At 35.8% G+C, this 23473-nt stretch overlaps 9 protein-coding genes across 11 annotated transcripts in view; 6 read left to right on the top strand and 3 right to left on the bottom strand.

The window, feature by feature from the left end:
- The window catches only part of LOC105312398 (gamma-aminobutyric acid type B receptor subunit 1-like), a 2992-nt gene extending 1828 nt beyond the window's left edge, over positions 1-1164 (top strand). Inside the window, exon 2 of one of the 2 annotated variants that reach the window (XM_019995265.1) lies at positions 89-1164. In XM_019995265.1, coding sequence (XP_019850824.1) covers positions 89-1042 — 954 coding nt within the window. In that variant the 3' untranslated portion in view covers positions 1043-1164. The remainder of the gene's footprint in view (positions 1-88) is intronic. The other variant, XM_019995266.1, reaches the window with a different exon arrangement.
- A 335-nt stretch (positions 1165-1499) lies between these two features.
- On the top strand, positions 1500-3177 carry LOC105312392 (heparan sulfate glucosamine 3-O-sulfotransferase 6-like). Its single transcript, XM_011404998.2, has one exon. The coding sequence runs from the start codon at positions 1845-1847 to the stop codon at positions 3030-3032; it is 1188 nt and encodes a 395-aa protein (XP_011403300.1). The 5' UTR covers positions 1500-1844; the 3' UTR covers positions 3033-3177.
- A 776-nt stretch (positions 3178-3953) lies between these two features.
- On the top strand, positions 3954-5177 carry LOC100632535 (ER membrane protein complex subunit 7 homolog). The gene is made up of 3 exons (XM_003385788.3): positions 3954-4459; positions 4534-4614; positions 4885-5177. Exons 1-3 carry the CDS (start codon positions 3986-3988, stop codon positions 5023-5025), a joined length of 696 nt encoding a protein of 231 aa, XP_003385836.1. The 5' UTR covers positions 3954-3985; the 3' UTR covers positions 5026-5177.
- Positions 4992-9868, bottom strand: LOC100640410 (protein phosphatase methylesterase 1-like). Of its 2 annotated transcripts, XM_019995269.1 has the most exons (15): positions 9705-9802; positions 9300-9350; positions 8118-8208; positions 7945-8040; positions 7725-7782; positions 7601-7652; positions 7437-7508; positions 7302-7390; positions 5863-5953; positions 5751-5816; positions 5498-5712; positions 5361-5405; positions 5247-5311; positions 5133-5200; positions 4992-5084 (listed from the first exon to the last, which is right to left on the bottom strand). In XM_019995269.1, the coding sequence occupies exons 1-15, from the start codon at positions 9779-9781 to the stop codon at positions 5054-5056; spliced, it is 1167 nt and encodes a 388-aa protein (XP_019850828.1). In that variant the 5' UTR covers positions 9782-9802; the 3' UTR covers positions 4992-5053. The 2 variants fall into 2 exon arrangements, with proteins under 2 accessions (XP_019850828.1, XP_019850829.1); XM_019995270.1 differs by lacking the exon at positions 9300-9350 and having other exon boundaries at positions 9705-9868.
- Positions 9869-10149: 281 nt separating this feature from the next.
- Positions 10150-14178, top strand: LOC109581285 (nuclear factor of activated T-cells, cytoplasmic 4-like). Its single transcript, XM_019995268.1, has 8 exons — positions 10150-10612; positions 10714-10791; positions 11460-11611; positions 11665-11867; positions 12099-12194; positions 12325-12407; positions 12457-12616; positions 13074-14178. Exons 1-8 carry the CDS (start codon positions 10175-10177, stop codon positions 13589-13591), a joined length of 1728 nt encoding a protein of 575 aa, XP_019850827.1. The 5' UTR covers positions 10150-10174; the 3' UTR covers positions 13592-14178.
- Positions 14179-14310: 132 nt separating this feature from the next.
- On the bottom strand, positions 14311-16540 carry LOC100632408 (60S ribosomal protein L31-like). Its single transcript, XM_003385787.3, has 5 exons — positions 16468-16540; positions 16267-16358; positions 15995-16120; positions 15301-15413; positions 14311-14354 (listed from the first exon to the last, which is right to left on the bottom strand). Exons 2-5 carry the CDS (start codon positions 16356-16358, stop codon positions 14314-14316), a joined length of 372 nt encoding a protein of 123 aa, XP_003385835.1. The 5' UTR covers positions 16468-16540; the 3' UTR covers positions 14311-14313.
- A 104-nt stretch (positions 16541-16644) lies between these two features.
- On the top strand, positions 16645-18960 carry LOC105312397 (uncharacterized). Its single transcript, XM_019995272.1, has 17 exons — positions 16645-16659; positions 16700-16770; positions 16847-16945; positions 17009-17079; positions 17136-17244; positions 17291-17368; positions 17429-17517; positions 17568-17641; positions 17704-17792; positions 17831-17914; positions 17955-18019; positions 18078-18155; positions 18206-18272; positions 18320-18499; positions 18557-18601; positions 18654-18743; positions 18794-18960. Exons 4-17 carry the CDS (start codon positions 17051-17053, stop codon positions 18890-18892), a joined length of 1176 nt encoding a protein of 391 aa, XP_019850831.1. The 5' UTR covers positions 16645-16659; positions 16700-16770; positions 16847-16945; positions 17009-17050; the 3' UTR covers positions 18893-18960.
- Positions 18939-20433, top strand: LOC109581286 (uncharacterized). Its single transcript, XM_019995271.1, has 6 exons — positions 18939-19295; positions 19368-19442; positions 19494-19520; positions 19563-19633; positions 19718-19946; positions 20040-20433. Exons 1-6 carry the CDS (start codon positions 18962-18964, stop codon positions 20342-20344), a joined length of 1041 nt encoding a protein of 346 aa, XP_019850830.1. The 5' UTR covers positions 18939-18961; the 3' UTR covers positions 20345-20433.
- The window catches only part of LOC100631905 (uncharacterized), a 3782-nt gene continuing 722 nt past the window's right edge, over positions 20414-23473 (bottom strand). Inside the window, exons 2-11 of the mRNA XM_003385783.3 lie at positions 23268-23315; positions 22507-23186; positions 22304-22393; positions 22137-22199; positions 21986-22027; positions 21716-21806; positions 21173-21199; positions 21041-21109; positions 20836-20955; positions 20414-20638 (exon numbers count right to left, since the gene is read on the bottom strand). Coding sequence (XP_003385831.2) covers positions 20544-20638; positions 20836-20955; positions 21041-21109; positions 21173-21199; positions 21716-21806; positions 21986-22027; positions 22137-22199; positions 22304-22393; positions 22507-23186; positions 23268-23315 — 1325 coding nt within the window. The 3' untranslated portion in view covers positions 20414-20543. The remainder of the gene's footprint in view (positions 20639-20835; positions 20956-21040; positions 21110-21172; positions 21200-21715; positions 21807-21985; positions 22028-22136; positions 22200-22303; positions 22394-22506; positions 23187-23267; positions 23316-23473) is intronic.

Here is a 23473-nt window from a genome sequence, read left to right as displayed (position 1 = left end):
AATATATATCAGGTAAATTTCGCTTGTTAATATTTCTGACCCTCACGAACTGATTGGATATTATGATTCACAGTATGATACAGTCCATATAACAGCTTATTTCGATCCTCCACCTGATAGCCCTGAAAGTGAAATGGTCCCCCTGTCCCTATATTGCGCTATTAGTTTATATGTTGCTACACTAGTGGTGATTGTTATTGTTACCATCATATTGATATGTCTACTGTATATGAGGTCAAAGCCACAGATAAAAGCATCGAGTCTTTTGTTTAGCCTTATAATGTTTATCGGTTGCTACCTAATATGTGCTACATGCATCGTACGAATCACTTACGCAGCATTCCCGAGTTCTGAGATTATTTTTGAAATTTTGTGCAACGTCCAGTCTGTTTTCTTCTTCAACGGTTTTAGTTTGGTCTTTGTTACACTCTTTATTCGTCTTCTGAGAATTAAGAAAATATTTGGCAACAAAAGTCTCACAAAATATCTTGGCTGCTGCTGGACTAACAAGGCCATGACTCTTGTTGTCATAGTGATAACGATAATTCCTAATCTAATGCTCGTAGGCTGGATTGGCTTTGATAGATTAAAGAGAGAGACAGTCAATGTAACGGTAGACGTAGAGCCACTGGTATACAATGAAGAATATTTCATGTGTACTAGCCAGTTGATGTATCTGTGGTATGCTATGGTGTTTACCTATACTGCTTTTATACTTCTCCTAATTGTTATTCTTGCTGCCTGTACAAGGAAGATAAAGCACAGGGACTTCAAAGACACAAAGAAAGTCAACGCTTTCATTTTCATTTTTGTACTAACTTTCACTATAACTGGAATTTGCTTGTGGCTATTTCGTGAGATCAATCAAATCAACGTAGGCCATACAGTGATAATAAGTGGCTTATTGTTGCTAGTACTGGAATGCCAAGTAATGCTGTTCCTGCCAAAGATAATGTTTTGTAACAGAAGAAGACATCGTTCTTATTCTGTTACTGAAAATGTCATGACGTTGTTTTCTTTTGACAAGCATGAAAAGCATTAGTTTTTGTGTGTGTGTGTGTGTGTTTGTATGCCGTGTGCATGTATTGATCTGTGTGTGGTTCTTTTATTGCTGTATTATACTTACACTACCCAATATTTATTTAATTAAGAATTATCACTTTATGAATTTTATTAATCAGCCCAGCCATGCATCCAGGTGCCCAAGTGAGCAATCTTCATTGAATGGTGCTATCATAACACACTTCTTCTCATGTGATTGTTCTGAATTACCTGTGAAATCCTATATTCATAGTAGCACTATGAACACAGTTAGGTTGAAATGATCTAATGTGAACTTTGCGTAACGTTATGAAATGAATGCAGACCGTTATAATAATATGAATGTCTGGTATCAATGAGTACAAATTCATTGTCTAATAACCATATTATCGTCACGCATTCACATTAATCAATTTGAACTAAGCTAAGTTATTTGGGCTTGTATCCACATATGGTAATGGGTTTTACCATTACTACTACTACTACAACAACAATTCCTAGACCTACACCTAGACGTTTGATTTACCTTAACAATATTGTACAACTTGCTGGACAAGCCAAGACATAAGTTGTGTCACACGCCAATGATAATTCAATATCACCATAATACCTTCACCAGTTTACTGTTCACCAATCACCAATGACCATCATTTGATTTATTCATTGCAAATGCTAGTTCTGTATTATTACGTCATATGTCATATATATAATCGGTCGTCGTATACGGACATATCCGTTGTTATCTTTTATTGACCACGCCCTATATAGCATTCTTTGTTGTCCGTCAAAAAAGTGTGAACAAGATGAAGCTACTTCACAGCCCTAGCATAAGAAAGGTGGTCGGTATAGCCGTCCTTCTCTTTATTCTAGAGCTGAACATGATAGCCCTCTACACTTACACCATGGTGGATCACCCGCACTCTGACGAGACTCAGTCAAAGCCTACGGACTCCATAGTGCGTGTTAAGAGGATAGTGAATGTTGTGACTGGATTGCTCCCTGGATCTGACTCACAGGGCGAGTTATTGACTGATAGTGGTAGTGGTGATGGGTCTCCTGTCCCTGGGGAAAAATTTAAACCGAATTTTAACGTAACTAAGAAACCGTCAAAAAAGCCACACCGTCCAGCCAATCAAAAGGCAAAACCAAAGGACACGACCGCTAAACCACGTCCGAAAGCTCGCCCGAATTCTGTTTTTCCCTCTCAACTACCTCCGGTACTAGTGGTAGGCGTGAAATGTTCGGGTGTATCGATTTTGACACAATTGATGAAGCTCCACCCACAGATAGTACTGACGAATGGAACATATCAGAGAATAATGACAAATACATACGATGATAGTAGTAAGATCAGCAGGAGGAAAGGTCAGGTAGTGGTAGATGTATCGACTGATTTATACACTAGCAAGGATGCTCCATCTTTGCTCAAAAGACATTTACCAAAACTTAAAATCATCGTAATATATCGTGACCCTCTTGACCGATGTCTTTCCTGCTATCACAGAGCGTATGCTCAACTTGATGGATCCGGTGCTAGATCCTTTGATGATTTTGTTCTAAACTCAAAAGGAAAAGTAAATATGCAGTCAGAGCTAGTAATGGAGAGCACATACGATGTCTACTTGTCGCATTGGCTGAGCTATTTTAGCAAGGCTCAATGGCTCTTTGTTGATCATTCTCAGATCATTAATCAACCCTGTCGCACTTTAAAGAGATTAGAAGTGTTTCTCGGCTTAAGGTCATTTTATAGGAAAGATCACTTTGTATTTAACAAGCAGCAGTCGCTTTGTCTTATTGATAAATTAAATGAAAAGCTTAAGCTAAGTAGTCCCTTCTGTCTGCAATATAACATCACAGTAAACGAGGCATCTATTATGAGCCCAGACACTGAAGACATCTTAAAGGAATACTTTATCCCACACATGGAGAAGACACTGTCCCTGATTTCATCACAAGCATACTTGAGTGATCTAGTATCATTTATGAACTAAAAGTGGTACATTATTTACTTCAAATATGCAATCCATGTACTATTATTATTATTATTATTATTATTATTATTATTATTATTCATTTTTTTAATACTAAGTGAATCGAAGTTTGTCTTTAATTTTGTCGAATGACTTTAATTCTTGGCAAAACGGTTTATGCAACTGCGATAGACTAACGATTCTGTTAGCTGAAGTAGTCCACTGTAATAACTGACATATTGTATGAACAGCTCCATCGGTTAGTGAAGTATCAAACAAGTGCAGCTCATTTAGTGTTGCATTAGATTTCATCATTTGGCATATGTCACTCGCACTGCTTGAAGTTATTCTCCTGTTTCCAGCTAAACTGATGCTGCATAGAGTCTTATTAAGAGATAGGCACTTCATTAGAACAGAAATCCCCTGATCACTTATGTCACAGCCCTGCAGTGATAGTTGCTTAATGCTTTTATTAATGCTCAATACTTGCCCTATGCATTGGATTGTTTTATCATTGAGTGTTGCATCATTTGTGATCCAGAGTGTCTGGAGTGTACTAGTAGTCATGAGCCATTCATTGCATAGCTGTAATAGGCCATACCCTATTGAGCAATTATCAAACCAAACAACCTGAAGTGTCTTGTTATTAGCAAGTGAGCGTGAGATTCGATAAACATCCAAAGAGCACTTAAATAATCCAAGACTGATGAGTGTAGATATCCTGTTCATCTGAACAAGATTGGCTGCAATAGATGCACTGTATATATCTAGACTCCACTCGGTGTTAGGGTCAGAACTGAGCTTCTCTATAACCTCTTTATATTGTATTACAGTAGGGGAATGAAGCTTCACACTGTTATTGCTCCAAACAACATTGGCCATAGCAGCAGCAGTGAGAGAGTGGGCGTTCAGCAAAGAAAGGGTGGGGCTCATTATGGGTGTGACCACGTCAAATAGGCGTGGTTTTAATAAAGATGGCGGTCATTCATTATCTGGTACTATTTTTCCTATATCATTTTGTTTGCGGATCCGAAGAAGTTTCTGCTCAAGACTCGAGCGATAAAAATTCTCCTAAGCTATACACGATTGAAGGAACAGCTGAAATCACTGGTAATCCCGATACAAAGACGTGGATAACAGAGGCAAAGGTATTAGTAGATGGTGGTCGTTACATTGGGCACTTAAAGGCTTCAGGGGATTTCAAAATCCATCATATACCACCTGGGTCATACCTGGTAGAGCTAGTGCATCCGAATTACATATTTGAGGGAGTGCGTGTTGATATTAGCAGTAAATCTGGCAAAATAAGAGCAAGGAAGGTCAACCCCATGAAGCCCGGCAGCGTCATAAGTTTACCGTACCCGATAAGATTCACAACCAAAGGACAGGCTGGATTCTTTGAAAAGAGAGAGGGATGGAATATAATGGACATAGCTAAGAACCCAATGGTAAGAAAAACAAAATTGTTGAGCTGTTGTTATACATGTTTATATGTATGTACATCTATTTTTTATGGGTTTAGGTCTTATTTTTAGTGGCTCCTCTGTTACTTATGTTGCTATTACCAAGGCTAATGAACATGGCTGATCCAAGTACTCAAAAGGTAAATCCTTTTAATTGTGCAGTGACAGTAAGTGATACCGTAATAATGGTATAGTGCAAATTTTTCAAGGGGTGCAAATTTTGCTGATTTCACAATTTTTTTTTGAAAAATTGCGAAAATAAATTTCACAAAAATCAAATTTTTATGATACAAAGATGGCAGAAGGCGTAAATTTGCAAAAATTAAATCTGCGAAATAGTAGGCAAATTCGCAATATTTATACAGCCCTTGAAAATTGGTACTTCCTCATCATTTTATCATGTATAATAGGAAATGCAAGAGTCAATGCAAATGTTTCAGAATCCGAGTAGCTCAATGCCCTCAATGGAAGAAATGTTTACAAACTTTTTTGGAGGAGGAGGAGGAGGAGGAAAGAAGAGAGCGACAGGAACTAGTAAAAAGAATAAATAAAAATAGAGGAGGGGGTCCAAGAACATTATTAGCACATAGGGACCGGTGCTGAACTAAAACTATAAATGATAAAAATAATTTATTAATAATCAAAGTAATAATCATACTTTTCAAAACCTTCTTTCGGTGTGGCTAACTTGTATCTTATTAAATGATTCGCCAATATGTGTGCAACCTATACACCCACGCATTTAATTAATCCAGTATACAACCACACCCACTTTATCTGGAGCGTCTTCATGTACAGTGTGACCACACCCACTCAGTACTTGTAATTGTATTTTGCCTGTTTAACGGTTCCTAAGGTGTAGCTAGGGAAGTATTATGAACATTACCTTGCATGTGAGCTATGGTGAGTTGCTTATCAAGTCGATCTACACCTAATTAAATAGTTGATGATAATTAATTAAATAGTGGAATTTATTGGAATCCGGTTATCATTTAATTAATTGTTATCATCAATTGTAATTACCTGCTAATATTATTATTTTTGATACGTTCCCACTAATAGAGAGTAGTGTTCCTGATAGTCCCTCAAACCACCCTCTCCAATATGTCTCGGTTTTCGTTAGATCAACGCGCCACGTATATTCACTAGTGGATGTGGTTTGGTGACTTGACTCCGCCTCTTTAGAATCCTCTTCCGGTATCAAAGTCGCTGGAACAGACAAACCCTCGTTCTCAATTCTAATTATAAGGATAAACATCGGGAAATAATTTCTTACTCTTTTAATTGTCCAGGCATCGAAACTCTAGCCGATTCAATGTTTCTTAATTGTCCACTTCGAATACTAATTAGGCTCATTGTAATTTAAATATGACGTGATTTGATCTCACCTCCACTCTACTGCATTCTCTAGTGATGGAAATCTTTTAGGACGACTTCTTAAAAAACTTTGCATGCCACTCAAAGACTCCAAAGCTGTACCTAATAATAAAATATAATAATAATTAATAGTGTATTGGCCAGAAGATTATATGCATAATACGTCTAGGTATATACAAAGTACAAAATTCATGCACTCAAAAATTTTGAACTGATTTTAACTAAAATTGGATTTTTTATGAATTTTAGAAGTTGTTCCAAAATCAGACAAAAGGTCTTAAGACAAATTTTGCCAAAAATGACTATAAGAGAATTCTCCATTTTAATTACATTTTCTGATGCATATACATGTACTTATAGCAAGTTTGAGTTGATTCCGATCAAAATTGAATTTTTTTATGAATTTTAGAAATTGCTCCAAAATCGGACAAAAGTCCCTGTACTATAGTACATTACATGAGGGAACTAAGCCCTTAACAAACATCTTTAACAAAATAAACACAACACAGAAATTACTAGGTTTAGAAGTAAGATAATAATAATAGAATAAGTGATAGGAAAAAAATTAATAAGGCACAATGAATAAGTTAATTGAGGGTGAGATGAGCCTCCGAGACAGCTCTACAGAAGTCATTGGAGTCAAATGATTTCAGTACAGGGTCTTAGGCCAAATTTCGCCAAAAATGACTAAAAGAGAATTTTCCATTTTTATTACATTTTCTGATGCATATACATGTACTTATGTTGTGTAGCAAGTTTGAGTTGATTCCGATCAAAATTGGATTTTTTATGAATTTTAGAAATTGCTCCAAAATCGGACAAAAGTCCCTGTACTATAGTACAGGGTCTTAGGCCAAATTTTGCCAAAAATGACTAAGAGAGAATTCTCCATTTTTATTACATTTTCTGATGCATATACATGTACTTATGTTGTATAGCAAGTTTGAGTTGATTCCGATCAAAATTGGATTTTTTATGAATTTTAGAAGTTGCTCCAAAATCGGACAAAAGTCCCTGTACTATAAGTACAGGGTCTTAGGCCAAATTTTGCCAAAAATGACTAAGAGAGAATTGTCCATTTTTATTACATTTTCTGATGCATATACATGTGCTTATGTTGTGTAGCAAGTTTGAGTTGATTCTGATCAAAATTGGATTTTTTATGAATTTTAGAAGTTGCTCCAAAATCGGACAAAAGTCCCTGTACTATAATACAGGGTCACGGGCTGAATTTCACCAAAATTGAAAAGAAAAATATTTTCCATTTTTATAACTTTCTATGATACATGTACATGTACTTATGTTTCGTAGAAAGTTTGAGCTGATTCTAATCACAATTAGATTTTTTATGAATTTTAGAAGTTGCTCAAAAATTAATTTTCCCAGTATAATATCATAATAGTAATGACCCCATTATCTTCATGTAAGAGACAATAACAAGGTAAATTACCTTCAACTATATCAATAAGAGCCACACCAACTAATGATTTAATCAGACCAGGTACTGCTGCAACTCTAACTGCAATTGCTCCGCCCATACTATACATGTAATGTACACTCGTTATTATTGTTATCATTTCTGTACCTGTGGCCCATTATTAAAGTGGGGGGAGCTTCCTTTTCTTTATATATTTCATTAAAAACAGATGCTACATCACTACATGAATTATTATCGTCATTAATTATTATTAATACTATTACTATTATTATTATTATTATTATTATTAATTATTATTATTATTATATTACTTTACTAAGATATCTTGTGATAAGTTATAATCATCACCAGTAACAGTAGAACCTAATAATAATAATAATAATAATGACGATGATAATAATAATAGCAATGATAATAACAATAATCTCTTCTCACCATGTCCTCTCATATCAAGAGCTATCACTGTACAGCTTATCATGCTCATCAGTGACTCCTACACATGAAATACTAACAATTAGTCTTATCACACGTTTTGAGAGTATGAAATAAACCCATTACACAGCAGCTAATCCAATTAACCTCATACATCACATCCCATCACATCACATCACAATGATCAGGTCACGTCAGGTCACATTTATTTATATTAACATACGGTGAAAACTGCCCAAGATAATCCAGAATAACCCCCTCCATGTATTAGTAAGACCAGAGGACCATCACTACCTTTAACATACACATTAAACCTATCCTAACACACACACAGAGCTAAGAAATAATAATTGCTATGGCAACTGTTACTATAGTAACTATAGTTTCATTGGATACGCTACTGTTGATGGCTATTGACTGTTGACTATCGAAATATTGGCTCCACGAGACAGGAGAGTAGTCCTTCTTGCCACCTTTCTTCCTTTTACTATAGTGAGGAGAGATAGAGAAACCATAATTGACATGGCAGGGTAGAGCTGGAGCAGTCCCTAATTACATAATAAGTATGTGCAGAATCGAGACATCAAAGGGAGGAAAGGAAGGATTTACTATACAAGGAGTAGCAGCTGCACAAATATCAACCATGAAATGAATAATTACATAATGGTGAGGAAGAGAGAGGGGTTAAAGGGCTATGAGGGTCACATGTGTGAAGTCACTTCAAATAATGAGTCCTTATGGAGATATCTAATCAATAATCTGAATCATATCACCCATTTAGACCAGCCAGGTGAAGGATGTACTTGACACAAATTGATATTTTCACACACACACACACACACACATATACACACAACTCTCTCTCTCTCTCTCTCTCTCTCTTTGTTCACTTGGCTTTCATAACATACATACCCATTTAATCATAAAATAAATAATAATCGTTTTCATTTACAAAATGTTTAAGATGCTTGAAGAAGGGTTCATCAGAACCACACATAGCTAAGAATAAAGAGAGAGAGAGAGGGGGAGGGGGAGGGAGGGAGGGAGAGAGTGCGAGAATGAGGGAAAATAAGATGACAGATATCAGAGAAACCCAAGAAATTATTATGAGGGAGTGAGAGGAATAGATACTATCAGATAATTTCCTTTAGTTTATTTCAAGGAATCTAAAAAGCAGTGTCATCCTCAAAACAGGAGGCACAACCAATGAATAAACACATTATAATACTATTCATCATATCTAATTATATTTATTGTGGATTTGTCTGAGAATCAGCTACAATAACATCCTGGTTTAGTAACCATTTCACACTCGCCCACAAATGCGAAAGGAAAAAATCAGGTCTGTTGTATAAACTACCTAATCTGCAAAAATAATACTCCACTATACAGTAATGAATTGGATTAGATGACATTAGTGTGAGTCTGGTATCTATTTTGACACAATTTTCTAAAAAAACAAAACCCACTCATTCGAGAAGAGAATGTAGCCCTGTTATTATTATTTTACTAACAGGAAGGAGTAGGAGAGAGAGAGAGAGAATTGTGACAGACACTGGATGGGATGCAATAACTCACACATCATTAAGATATACTTGTATGTACCCAGGGTCCATGTGAATGGGCTTTCTAGGAAAAATCATTTACATTTATTAGCGCCAACTGAATAGGATTAGAATCACCACAATAATAATTATTATTATATCACAATTCTATTACGTAAGATGATTATTAATTTGACACGGGCTTATTTTGAATAATATACCGCCCACCATACCTAATGAGACACACAAAAATTTAATTTGCCACAAATTTGTAAAGTATTACATCCACAAACAATTCATCTACTATAATGCATTTAATGTTAAAGGGGCGGGAACTCTAATAACAAGAGTAATAATATTAATAAAATCCATGCTTTATACTGTTACTTTCAATATTAAAAATGAAAAATTTATTTTAGATATCAAATACGTCACTCACACTCCTAGTTCAGGGGGTGGTAATGGTGGGAGACTTTTCCTAAAGAGTCCTTTATGCAGCTCTGAGGAGGACGCCATTTTGAAACGAGTGGGCGTTAAAGTGAGTCGTAGGAGGGGCTTGGTGGGAAGGTGTGGCTCCCTGCACCAGTTTGTATAAATTGAGGTCACTTCAGCAAGGCTTATGCAATGCTAAAAATATCTTTGAAAGGATTTCTTTAGAGAATAAAAGACAGGCATACAGAGAGAGGCAAGGATAAGATTGTGTAGGAGGTAAACAGATAAAGAATATCAAACCAGCATACCTTGCTTTGACCTACTGAGAAAGATACCCATTGAACATCTGGTGTTTTCTGCAATAGTGTGGGTGAACAAACTTATTTTTACTCATTTATATATATATATTAACCTGAGACTTAAGTCTACAGCTCATCTGGTGTCTCCATTCCTTTCTCTATTCTTGTTCTTCTTATTATGAGCTTAGCTGGCGTCTGCGGCCCAAGCGTTGCTGGAATGAAGAGAGGAAGAGACTTTCATCCGCCACGAGGCTCCTCTGCTGCTGCCATGCAGTTTGATTGTCATCTCTCTCACGAGTTCGAGCCCTTTAAAAAGATGCCCTGTCTCTCAAATATATCGCCAGGCCCTGCAGTGTCCCTACCAGTCCCAGTCACCATACAAGCCCCTCCATTACTGCATCACGCTATGGTGAGTCGTTGCTCTCCACCCGCAGGAGCAGTAAGCAGCAACTACAGCACAACCGGACATATAGTCACAGGCCATGCCTTGCATACCGTCGTTCCTTTTGGCCCTGGAATCCAATCAGGCGATGCTCTGAGGATGGAGGACATTGAACTACAAACGGATCAATCAAAAAATGGCTTTACATTATTCATTAGTGATGAACCAGAAGAAGTAAGTTCAGCAATTACATCATTAAATGGTTTCATTGCAAGGCATTATTCTTTCTTTCCTTTCCCCTCTCTCTCTCTCTCTTTCATTCTTTCGTATAATAGAATTATAGAGCCCGATATGAAAGTGAAGGGTGCAGAGGCCCAATGAAAGGAAGGAATGGTGGATGCCCTTCTGTTACGGTAAACCAAATTCCCTCTCTCTCTCTCTCCCTCTCTCTCTCTCTCTCTCTCTCTCTCTCTCTCTCTCTCTCTCTTCTCTTTCTCTTTCTCTTCCTAACTAATCCCATGAGACTAGTGTAAAGTGTATATATGCGAGGCTGTTCACAAATCAAACGTTATAATAAGATCGGCCGTTTGATATCATAAGGTTTCAATATCAATGAGAGAGAGAGAGAGAGGGAGAGAAGGAGGAAGACAACTATACACATGCATACATGCACACATGCAGCTTTCCAGGAATTTATCCTTGATAAACTATGAATCTATTCAAAGACAACATTGATACATATATTTGAATATTCAACATAAGCTTGCTAGGCAAAACATTTGACCAGTTTCAGTATGAACTCCCTAACACTTGCACACAAACACATTGCACATTATGCATGTATAATGCAATGACTTATATGACCCGCATACACAATAATATCATGCAAACGTTATTATTATTATTTCTTATTATTATTATAACTTGAGGAGTACTGATGGTTTTATAGAAATAGCAAACCTGTATAGTAGTAGTATAGTACTTACAATGTGAAAGGAGTGAGAGGGGGAGAAGGTTATGAAAGCTGTACTAGAGGTGCCAATTGCAACAGCATTTAGTAACAATATCTTCTCCCTTATAGTTAGTAAATCCTCAACAATGTCCATTGGTATCAGCAGAAGTGAGTGTTGAGCTAACATCTAATGACGGGACAGTGCTGCAGTCTTGTCGGCTGGACAGCATGGAGGAAGGACAGAACCTTCACAAGAAACTGATTATAGGAGAGAAGACAGTGTAAGATAGCTTATGATTTAATAAAACTATATTTAATTTCTTTTCTTTTATAGTTTTGATAACCTTCGCATTAGACGACTTAAGAAAACCGACACGACTTCATCATCTCCCAAAGGTGCCACAATGCCAGCCAAGAAGACTGGGGGACGAGGGAAACAAGACGAAAAGCAGGCTCACCTACAGTTCAAAGCAAAACTAACACTAGAGAATCAACAAATAATAACGTTAAAAGCAATCAGCTCCGCTATTTATCTCAGTAAGTGAAGAGAGAGAGATGAAGAGAGAGTTGTGTTTGTGTGGATGGTGTGTGTATATCTACAGTAAGGATGTTAACACATACATTATGTCACAAAGGAAATTGCTAACATTTTTCAGTTTAGTTCCAATAGTTAATAAAGTTAATTAACTAACCACAATGATAAATAGAATCCTAAGCTAATACCGACACTAGACCTCACTAATCACATTATTATTCTTCAATTACTAGATGCTAATCACGACCCACCAGAGATACACAAGATAATCCCAGACTTTGGTAACCATGGTACTCAGGTAGCCATCATTGGCACTAGAATGCACTCACGTAAGTATCATACATACATACATGTACATACATACATGTACATACATTTAAATACTTACATGCATACATATGTACATATATGTACGTGAATAATGTAATAACTTGATTATTGTTCCCTTTTTTGTTACAGCAAGAGTGATGTTCATTTTTACCGGTCAAGATGGACGAGAAAATGAAATCATTGCTGACATTGAGAAAGAAATATCGCATCAGGTATATGATAAATAAATAGTGATGCTTAATTTTATTTCCTTTTCTTTAGAATGCTCTTGTTATTAAAGTCCCTCAGATACCTGGAAATATATTCAGTGGCTCGTGTGTTGTGTCTCCAGTCAAAATACGAGTGACAGCTGGTAAAGGAGACAGAACAGGAAGGGATCCTTTACGAAGCAACCTCTATCCTTTCTCATATGTTAAGCAAGGTAAGACAGGCTGAGAAGAATTATAATCAAGAGAGAGAAAGGGGAGTGTTATAAAAGGTGTTGTTGGTGTTCTAAAATAAGAGAAGGGTTGAACAAAGATAGAGAGGAGTGAACTACTATAGACAGAGGTTAGGAAGAAGGTGGGGCATTACAAGAAAGTGAATGTGTGCAGTCTGATTGTGGGATGATAACAATAACATACTTACAGTAATACATATAGCCACCTAACAAAACTATACTGGGTCTCTCATACTATTAATAAGATATAGTCTGGACTCCAGTCAGTGGTTTTGATAAGTACCACAGTAAAAGTACCCCATTAGGTCAAGTAGTAGAGTCCAACCACAATACGTGTTAAAAAAGCTATTGGGTGTAAAAGCTATAATGAAGAACGTGTAGTGCATATGTACATTTAATAATGTATTTATAATAAATATTATTATTTATTTATTACTAGGTCCCTGTAAGGAGTGCTCAATGGCTTCCCTAACTCCTCCTTCCCTCCCCCAGTACTCCAGCACTGGTTACATGCCTGCTCATTACATGATGCCCACGGCCTCCTCCGTCATCATGACCTCCTCGAGGCCACACCCAATATCCCCCCACCACACCCCTCCCCCTCCCGTCACTCCCACCTCCTCCGTGACCGGACGTGTCGAGGTAGATCAGATCCTAGAGGACCTCTGCGAAGAATCCAATCCCGCCCATTCTTGCATCATATCGCCAACACCTCAACACTCGCCGTATAGCTACCCAAGCCACACCTCTCCCATGGGTGGAGGGAGGTTCACGCCCACAGTATCAAGCATGGAGAGTATTGTTATGCCGACGGAGACAACTAGCCAAGTCAAACCAGAGGAGTTAGAGAGGTATCTGCCATCTTATCCCTCTCCTCCTCTCATTAGCTACGCTTCTCCGATTAACTCCTACTCTCCTCCTTATTGCCAAGGCCCTAGCAGCTACTCGTCGTCCTGACAACGGTTGCCGGGGAAGTATTGCGCAATACTATCAGTCGGGTTGTGTCAATCCTTTTCTGCCAGAAACTAAGTAACGATGTTATACATCAAAACCATTAACTGTAATTGTTATCCTCCCTCTCTCTCTCTCATGGTAGTCTATTTCTAATGAAATAATTATTATTATATACTTCTCTCCTATATCCTTTCTCTTTACTCCAGTTAGCTATAGGCTTAAGATTATATATTGGTATCTAGTAGTAGTAATGGTTATTATTAATATTATACACGTATAAGTGAAAGTGTTTATTAGTTCTGTTTCCTCTTTCCTCCTCTCCTCTCCCTTGTCTCTTTTTATTTGTTTTTGACAAATTTAATTTCTCTTTCCTTTCCTCGGAATGTTTTTAATATTCTACACACACAAATAAATACCCTTAATTACCTCTTAAACTATAAATTATACTTACATTATATACAAATATATAAATTATATTATAAATTGTCTATTATTACGTATATATATTTGATGTAATTGCTACTGTATTACTTATAATTATTTGTGCTGTTTTTTTTTCAAATAAATTTCAAACATGTCTTAGACATAAATTCATTGTACCAAAGCGAGGCGAGCTTTTATTTGCAACGGAGGTTTCTGAATAATTTCATTATTATTTATCAAAAAAAAGGAATAATAATAATAATAATCAGTGTCACTGTCTCCCTCTCTCTCTGTGTCCCTTTTTAATCTTCACTATCTACATCAACCGTCTTTGTTTCTAGCCCTGAGAGGAGAAGAAAGAGAGAGAGAGAGAGAATTAATAGACACAGGTCAACTTGAGGATAGACAGAGAGAGAGGTTAGGATTCTTGTGAATCAATTATTAACAATTCCAGGAATAGATATCGAGTATAATAATAACGTATTACTGTTATTATAACAACATAACTGACAAAACAACAACAACAATCGCAATACAAATGCGGGCACGCACACACGTACACTCACATACTAACCCAGTGACATATATGTACACGCATGTGTACATCATATCCAGTAATGATGTACATACATATTGATAATTAATAATAACACTGTGGCAGACTATAGAAAGGGAGAACCCCATTACGATAAGCAGTAAGAGATGGCGTGGGCATGATAGAGAAAGAGAGAGGAAGAGAAGGATACACAAAAAACAAGAAAAATGAAAGTAGAGAGAGGGATATAGAGGAATAGAGTGGGATGCAATATACATAATGTAGTGTATTTTCTCAAAGAAAAGGACACCGCATACACAATCATTGACAGCTGGTCAACACTGTCCACTCATACACCAATCAGAAGCAATAGGTAAACTGCAACGAGGCTCAAAGAATAATTGAAAATATGAAACACATACATACAGTAAACATAGAGACACCTGCAACCTTCTATACCTCATATACATGTCTCTCTTATTATTCTATTTTTAGTAACATGTCACACATAAATGTGTCATAATTATGTATGAAGAATTTTAAGGGGAAAAAGAACCGCTGGATTTCCCCTCTTTGAATTACAACTGATCAACAATTAGTGGTTCAAATGAATTCCATAACTACCAAATAATTAATAGCCATAACGGTAATAGTGACAACAGTGTCTATGGTAATGTTTAGGTATTGTTTACAAGCAAGAAGGTTTATTTCCCCCCCCCCAAATATCTTCCACACACACTCTCTCTCTCTTTACCTTTGAATGACTCCACGTGAACATGAGTGACAAGAGTGTAGAATTTATTGGCAGTGTCATCATCGTCGTTTCTCTTACGGTGGAGTCTCACTCTGATTCTGAATGGAACGTTCCTAAATAAAAAGTAAAGAGCTTTTTAAAGTAACAACTTTTCAAAAGTACCCTGTACTATAGCCCATGCTTTTTTTCACAAAAATGATTCTAAAATGACCCCAAATTTTTATTACATATTCTGAGATATAATGATGTACTTATGCTATGTAGAAAGTTTGAGCTGATTCAGACTTCAATTTTTCGAGTTATGGCCATTTTCAAGAATGAGCCAAAATTTGAAAAATACCCTGTACTATAGCCCATGCTTTTTTCCAAAAAATGGCTCCGAAATCACCCCTAATTTTTATTACATTTTCTGATACATATTGATGTCCTTATGCCATGTAGAAAGTTTGAGCTGATTTCGACATCAGTTTTTCGAGTTATGGCCATTTTTAAAAATGAGCCAAAATCTAAAAAATTCCCTGTACTATAGCCCATGGTTTTTTCCAAAAAATGGCTCCAAAATCACCCCCAATTTTTATTACATTTTCTGATATATATTGATGCCCTTATGCTGTGTAGAAAGTTTGAGCTGATTCCGACTTCAATTTTTCAAGTTATGGCCATTTTAAAAATAACCATTATTATTACTCCTCACCTGACTCCCTTTGACCACACCTCCTTGTTAAGTTTAGTGTCAATCCTAACGTCAGTGGTCCTCATTTGTTTCTGTGCAAATTTCTTAATCGCCTTAATAGCCCGAGGAGCTCTCTTCTTAAATCCACTAAATAAAATATAAAAAGCACAAATAATAAAAAACTAATAATTTTAATTAGTAGGTGTGGCTTTTAAATTAGCCACACCCACTTATCATTACCAATCGTATCAAATCTCCCATATTTATATATAGTTACGTGTACTCCCTCTTACATTCCATGTATGTATTTATGTAAGTGGATGGTGTATTCTCTTGTCACGACTTCCTTTAGAGCTGATTTAGTCTTCTCTCCTTTTCCAGGCATCTAGTTAGAAAAATTTAAATTAAAATAGTCATTCTGAATTTTCATATTTTGCTTTTCACTCTCTTTTCTCTGCCTCTCAGGATTCAAAATGATTTTCTATTTCACTAACCTTCTTGATGTCTCAACGTGATTTATAGAAGAAAGAAAGAATCGAAGTTGTGCGCATGCTCAAACACACGTGCTTGCACGTTGTCCCAGTATCCTGAAAATAAACAAAATTAGCTGTCTCCGTAATTTTCCCGTATTATTATTGCATACTCTCTCCGCTTATTATAAGTGTTGATCATTATTCACACCTCAGGTGAGCAGTAAAGTCACAATTATGTCAACAAATAAAATAGATAAAAAATGTTTAAAGGTTCCTAAAGGCAGTAGGAGACTCCTTTCTTTAAATAAGACCGAAAACACCAAAGTTAGCCTCTGAATTAATTTTTTAATTTAATTTTTATTTATGATAATATTTTTATTAATTCTACTGTTGTTGCTAGAGTTTAACATCATTGACTGTCACTTTCAATCCAAAGAGAAGGTTATCAGCTCCTACATATGCAGCCCACAAGTCAATATTTGCTACCAAAGGAATAACTGTAAATAATAATTATTAATTATTTACATTGAAATTGATATAATTTTTATTTTCATTTTTCAAGCCTTTGGAGTACTTCAGGAAATTTGCAGTTATTGTTAAAATAATGGTAATATTACAAAATCAAATTAAACGGTGACTAGTATTTGCATTATTTTCATTATAAGACTGAACATGCTTTTTTTCTGTAGAGAAAGAAGCAAAGGTATTTGGTCAAGATTAGAAACCCAAACTGCTATCCAACAGCAACTCTCTGAAGTATTGGAATGGAAATTGAGCGAAATACCAATCATCACACTAGTACAATTAATAATTGCTTTTTTATTGAGATTAGTTTTTAAAATAGAAAACACCTTCTGGTCGTCATTTGCAGCAACTGCTTGGAGTACCAGCAAAAAGAAGAACAATCACTGAAGAAGGAATGGTATAACTATTCAGTATCCACTCACTCTTATTTTTTTCTCTTTCTTTATCATTTTTCTAGTTATTGAGGTATATACAAAGACTGCATACAATACAGGACTTCCCATTAGATGTACAAAAGAGATTAGCAACTGTAATGACTCTGGAAAGGTTTGTGCAACAATAATTATTATTAGTAATTTACTGAGTAGTTACATTAGTTATGAATCAGGACGTATCATAATAAAAGAAACACATCCAGCTATGTCAGTTTATTTTATTTGGTGTGGCTCAGGTAAATTCTACATATAATACATTGCATATTGTATTTTTGATTTTAATAATATTACTGAACAGTGTATGTTAATCAAAAGGAAACTGACGTCAGAACGGATAGAGTTTTTGATTTGACTGTCAATCTTCTTAAGCCTGGAGATTGGTTTGGGGTAAGTTATCAGCTATTAATAACCGCATTCCTTATAAGGAAAGAGGAGTACTATATAGAACAAAGCACAATGTAACTGTCATCAGTAGAGGATATGTGGAATTACTTGTAGTACGTGGGAAGGTAAGAAACTATAAAAAATTAATTTGATATTTTTCTGAAGGATTTTTATGAGATATTAGCAAACTCAGTATTAGACAAAACACAAGCTGCTATCCAATACTTAAGGTAAATCAATCTTCTCATTTTTTATTTTCCTCTCATCATCATTTTAACTCATTACCAGTGAGCTACCATTAGTCAGTGCTTGGCCTGTTCATTTACTGTCCTCATCTCCGGACTTTATTTATGCAAAATATTTCAAGTTAATAATGCACAATAGCAATAGTAATTATTGCTAATAATTGCATGTAGGTATAACAGTATTGTTGTTCAATGTTCTCCTAATAATAGACCAGACTGGATAGTAGCTGTTAAAAGAGTAAGACTTTACTATAGTGTAGGCTAAAAAATTATGCATTGTAATAGGGTAGTTGTAGAATTATTATTGAGTTTCTGGAGCATGCAAAAGAGAAGGATACGTTCACATTACCATTAGTACCTCCATCTGTGTGTCTGGTATCAGCTAATTACAGGTTGAGGGACAATAGGAGGACTGTTAGGAGGCGCTACATGCAATTGAATACTGTAGAACCAGGAGAATGCTTTGTAAGTTCATTTTAAATGCTTTGTAGTGCAAATTTTAAAAGAATAATTTTAATGCAGGGAATACAATTAATTTATAACAAGCCAGCATGCAGGATGAGTTTAGTGAGTGCAGGAAGTAGAGTTTAGTTAGCAGTTGCTATTATTTATTGAACAGATGAGTCGTGGTTCAGAGTGTGTACTGGTTAAAAGACACTTCTTTATTAAAAATACAAACCCTGACCTATTGAGACTTTTTAGAACAGAAGTAAGAGGAAAAACAAGTGTGTAAATATCATTTATTATTATTTTTATTAGTCTGGATATTTTCCAGAGAAGAGCCAATTAGTTGGTGCCATCAATGAGCAGAATAAATGGAAACTATTTAAGAAGCAGATTATTCATGAGCTTCATTAATAAAGTTATAAAAATTAATAACCATCAATTTGCTGGGTGTGACCATATTTTAACCACGCCCATAAGAATATGGCGTCTGATAAGCCAAGTCGAGAGCAGCAGAGTCCAGAAATGATAGCATTTCATTCTCAGTACAGTGCTCTGGCCGACACACTCTCTGGGAATCAATCAGTTATCCTTCCATTTGCTACTCATCTCTACACTAACGATATAATAGACAAGACGGTGCATCAAAATGTACAGGACTCAAGGAATCCCCCATACGAGAGGGCAGTCACCATACTCTCTGCCATCGAGTCAGTTAAAATGAAGCTATTGCCAGAGAAGACGTTCAGAGCAGTTGTGTTAGCCTTGAGGAAGATTGACTTAAGTATGACGGCTAACAAACTTATAGAAGAACTTGGTACGAAAAAGAATATGTTGTTTGTATTGGTTGTGTGTTGTTATTGTTATTATTATTATTTTGTTATTATAGAGGCTAGTGGTGGCACTGTTCCCCCTGATTTGGCTCCTCAACTTTCACCAAAAGAAAGTAAAGTGTCTCTTACTGGTCAGTATTGATACTATTTATAGTAACATTACTATGACATTCTATTTATAGGTGATTCACAATTACCAGTCCTTGAAGGTAATTTATTATTCATGTATTTATTATTTTATTATTAATTAGATACTGAGCCTGATATTAACGATTTAATGAATTTTGTTGCAGTTCACATAGTTGGAGATCAATGGAAGATGGTATTAGTAATATTTTTAACACAAGATGGACAATTCTTTCTTTCTTCTCCCTCCCCTTTCTCTCTCCTCTGTTTTTGAATATAGTTAGCTAACAGTCTTGATTTTGATGAAGCAGAGATTGAATCAATAGCAATTAACAATCAGTATGAAGTGTTGGAGTGCTGCAGGGATTTATTCAACACCTGGAGGAGCAAGGCTTACCCTCCATATCTCTGGTCTGAGCTCCAGACTAGACTCTGCAGTCCTACTGTGAAGTTAAATGCTGTAGCTCAAGAAATACCAAAAAGGAGAGAGAAACAAAAGGAGATGAATAGTGAGAGAGAGGGGGGGAGAGGAGACAGGAGAGATGATTTTCCAGTTTTATTTCTCTGAAAAAGTATGGGATTATAATATCTTTATTTTATAGAGAAATATGAAGTTTACCAACACTTTAGCTCACCAACAACTGCAGTGCTAATGCAGAAGGTAGGTTGTGAGGTCTCAGATAAATGGAGGGGGATAGGGAGTGAGCTGGGACTGAGTCCATCTACACTGAGCAACATTGGGAGAAAGAATAGAGATGATACTCTCAAGATTATGGATGTCTTCTCAAGATGGCAGGCACAGCTAACTACTCCTAATACCTGGTCTAGTGTATTGATTGCCCTATCTTCTCCTCAGGTCAAAGAAATGAAACTGGCTGACATAATTTGTAGCGATTTGAAAAAATAATTTGTACTGTTCATAATAATCATATACTGTGAGTGTTTAGAAATTTATTTTATAATTTTTACAATTAAATTTAGTTTCTAAAACTACTACATTATATTGCAAAAGGCAAAATACAAAAGCAAAAATTTTGTGCGTGTGGTTGTGCATGATAAAAAAAGTAAAAATAATGTATAGGAAGGGGTTAGCTATAGTGTCACACTTATGAAGGAGAAGTTGGTATTGTTGGTTCTTCTATTGGCTGAGGAGGATCATCAGCCTCACTGGCCTTTGTCTCTGTCAATTGAGACTGAAGAGCTACAACAATAAGAAAAGAAATAATACAAGTGGACACTGCCTTAGCTAATAGAACAAGTGCAAGTTACTTTTATCAATTTAGCAAATAATTTAGTAAGGGATTTTAAAAACATTATAGTTACAAAAATTCTAAAATTAGTAGAGCAAAAATTTAAAATCTGACAACTAGTACTGGTACTTTGCTTGATATTTTGTACCTTTCAAGTTTTCAGTCAAGCTCTTGTTCTCCTCCTCTTTCTCTGCTAATTCTTTCTCGAGTTCTTTCAGCTTCTCTTTCAATACTGATATCTCTTTCTTACCATCCTCCAACAATTTGTCTACAAAGAAAGAAAGAGAAGGAAAGAAAAAAGAAGAGAAAGAGAGTTAACTTAATATGGCTCTCATAGTTCTAAGTAGCATTACCTTCTTTCTGTTTCTTCTCTCGTTTCAGACGTTCCAATTCGTTAGTCAACCTTTTCTTTTCGTACGCTTCTACATGTACAAAAAATATATAAAACTTATAAATTAATTTGTTGGTGTGGGTGTATATCTTACCAGGATCCTTCAGTGCTTCCTCCATTTCTATAATAATAATAAAAATAAATCAAAGTCATTTTAATAAAAATGTGGTGTGCCCAACTTAAAAAATTCATAAAATTTAAATGTGATCAGAATCAGCTAAAACTTTCTACGCAACATAAGTACATGTATATGTATCAGAAAAAATAATAAAAATGGAGAATTCTCTACTTTTCATTTTTTGGTAAAATTTAGCCCGTGACCCTGTACTATAGTACAGGGACTTTTGTCCGATTTTTGAGTAACTTTAAGAATTCATAAAAAATCCAATTTTGATTGGAATTAGCTCAAACTTTCTACATAACATAAAAACATGTATATGTATCAAGGAAAATTATAAAAATGAAGAAATCTTTACTTTTCATTTTTGGCAAAATTTGGCCCGTGACCCTGTACTATAGTACAGGGACTTTTGTCTGATTTTTGAGCAACTTTTGTCAAAATTCAGACAGACAATGAGTACTATACTATAATCCTGTTGGAAACCCTGTGTGCATGTGCTAATATCTTTAAAAGTACCTTTTATTTCATCCCTCAAACTCTTTTCTTTCTCTCTCTCTTGCTTCAAGTATAACTTTAATTCTGAGACTTTTCTCTCCAATGGGGTGCCCTAAAGAGAACAACAGAGGGAGAGAGAGGAGGGGGCAGAGAAAGAAGGATAAATAAAGAAATAGACAGTGAGAGAGAGGAAGAGAAATTACAATAGTATTTGGATCAGTGTGTGTGTGTGTGTGTGTGTGTGTGTGTGTGTGTGTGTGTGTGTGATAGTATCATAGTAATAATTCTAACCTCTTTTATCTTTTGCAATATATCAGCCAACTCTTCCACTTCCTAAAAAATAACAAAATCACATATTAATAATTACCATCCTTCCTTCCTAATCACATTTTTTTATGCATCATCCACTTTAAAAAATTATATAATCAATAACATTTCAAACCTGTTCCTTATCTTTTAAAGTTTCAGACAGTTTTTCCACTATGTCCTCTAACTCAGCAGTCGTCTATAAACAAACAATAAACAATATCAATATACACTGCACTAGTTGACAAACACTTTATATTAGTAATTTATAATGGCATACATGTACATGTACTGTAGACTCACTTTTGGTCTGTCTTCATCATCAAGGGATGCACTGCTAGTGTCTTGGCCTTCTTCTTGAGTTGCCTCTGATGGTTGTGGCTCCTCTCTCTCCTTTAAAATAAAAGAAAATAATAATTCTTCTAATCACTTCCTTCTATTCTTCTCCCTCCTCTCTCTCTCTCCCTCCTTTTCTCTCTCTCTCTCTCTCTCTCTCTCTCTCTTACTTTAGTCAGGAAATCATGTACTTGTTTCTTCCACACGGTCAGGTACCCAATGGTCACCTTTACAATCCCATCACTAATAAGAGCTTCAATATTATCATGGACAGTGGCTATGGCTGCCCCCATGAGCGTGTAAAGAAACACACAATTAACATGAACCTCATCGCTGGACATCTCAAGATTATAAACCTTCATGAGTTTCCCGGTTGATTTTGAAACTATATCCACAGCATCTTTCAACTTCTTCTGCTCTGGGTCCCACTTAAAAGCAAAAGTAGCACTCTCACATTTAAGAGGAGGAGGCATCAGAATTGTGTTGAGACTCTCAGTGGCGCAAACTCGTACTGGGAGTCTACTAGCATAGTTCATCATAGCTTCTTGGTACTCACTAATGATTTCCCTTCCCTCGGGTAACTGGAGGTGCTCCGTTAGTCCTTGGAGCATCTCAATATCGATTAGGTTAGAGCTGCTTCTCATCAGTAATAACTGATCGTTGATTGACTCTGCTACTAACAGCTGGCCTTCTAATTGTGAGGTGAAGCATTCGATGAAGGACTTTATGTCTTCCATTGCTGGAGCATGTCTTGTGATGGTGTCGCTCAGTTTCTTAAACATTTTAATGTAGAGCTCATGAAATGAAGTGAAGTCATCACTCTTTCTTTTAGGTACAGGTATACGACCACCTGTAAATACAGCATTAAATTCATCAAATATAGATTATATTTATATTTATTCAGTAAATGTGTTTTCTGTATGTCTCTCACCTTCGTTTGTCTCCCAAGTTACTTCATTCTCATCAAGAAAAGATTCATCTAGCAATAATGACAATAAACTCATAACAATACATGTAGGTACAATGTACTGTAATACATTAAGGTCCATTTGTGTTCACCCGAGCCCTAGTTTTCTTGCAATAACTTTTGACTTACAGTTCCTATTGTAAAAATAAACATACCTGTGCATTCCTCTC

The sequence above is a fragment of the Amphimedon queenslandica genome, unplaced genomic scaffold (genome assembly GCF_000090795.2).
Source record: "Amphimedon queenslandica unplaced genomic scaffold, v1.1 AMPQUscaffold_13448, whole genome shotgun sequence".
NCBI classification, from domain to species: domain Eukaryota; kingdom Metazoa; phylum Porifera; class Demospongiae; order Haplosclerida; family Niphatidae; genus Amphimedon; species Amphimedon queenslandica.
This window is presented reverse-complemented; position numbering and strand designations above follow the sequence as displayed.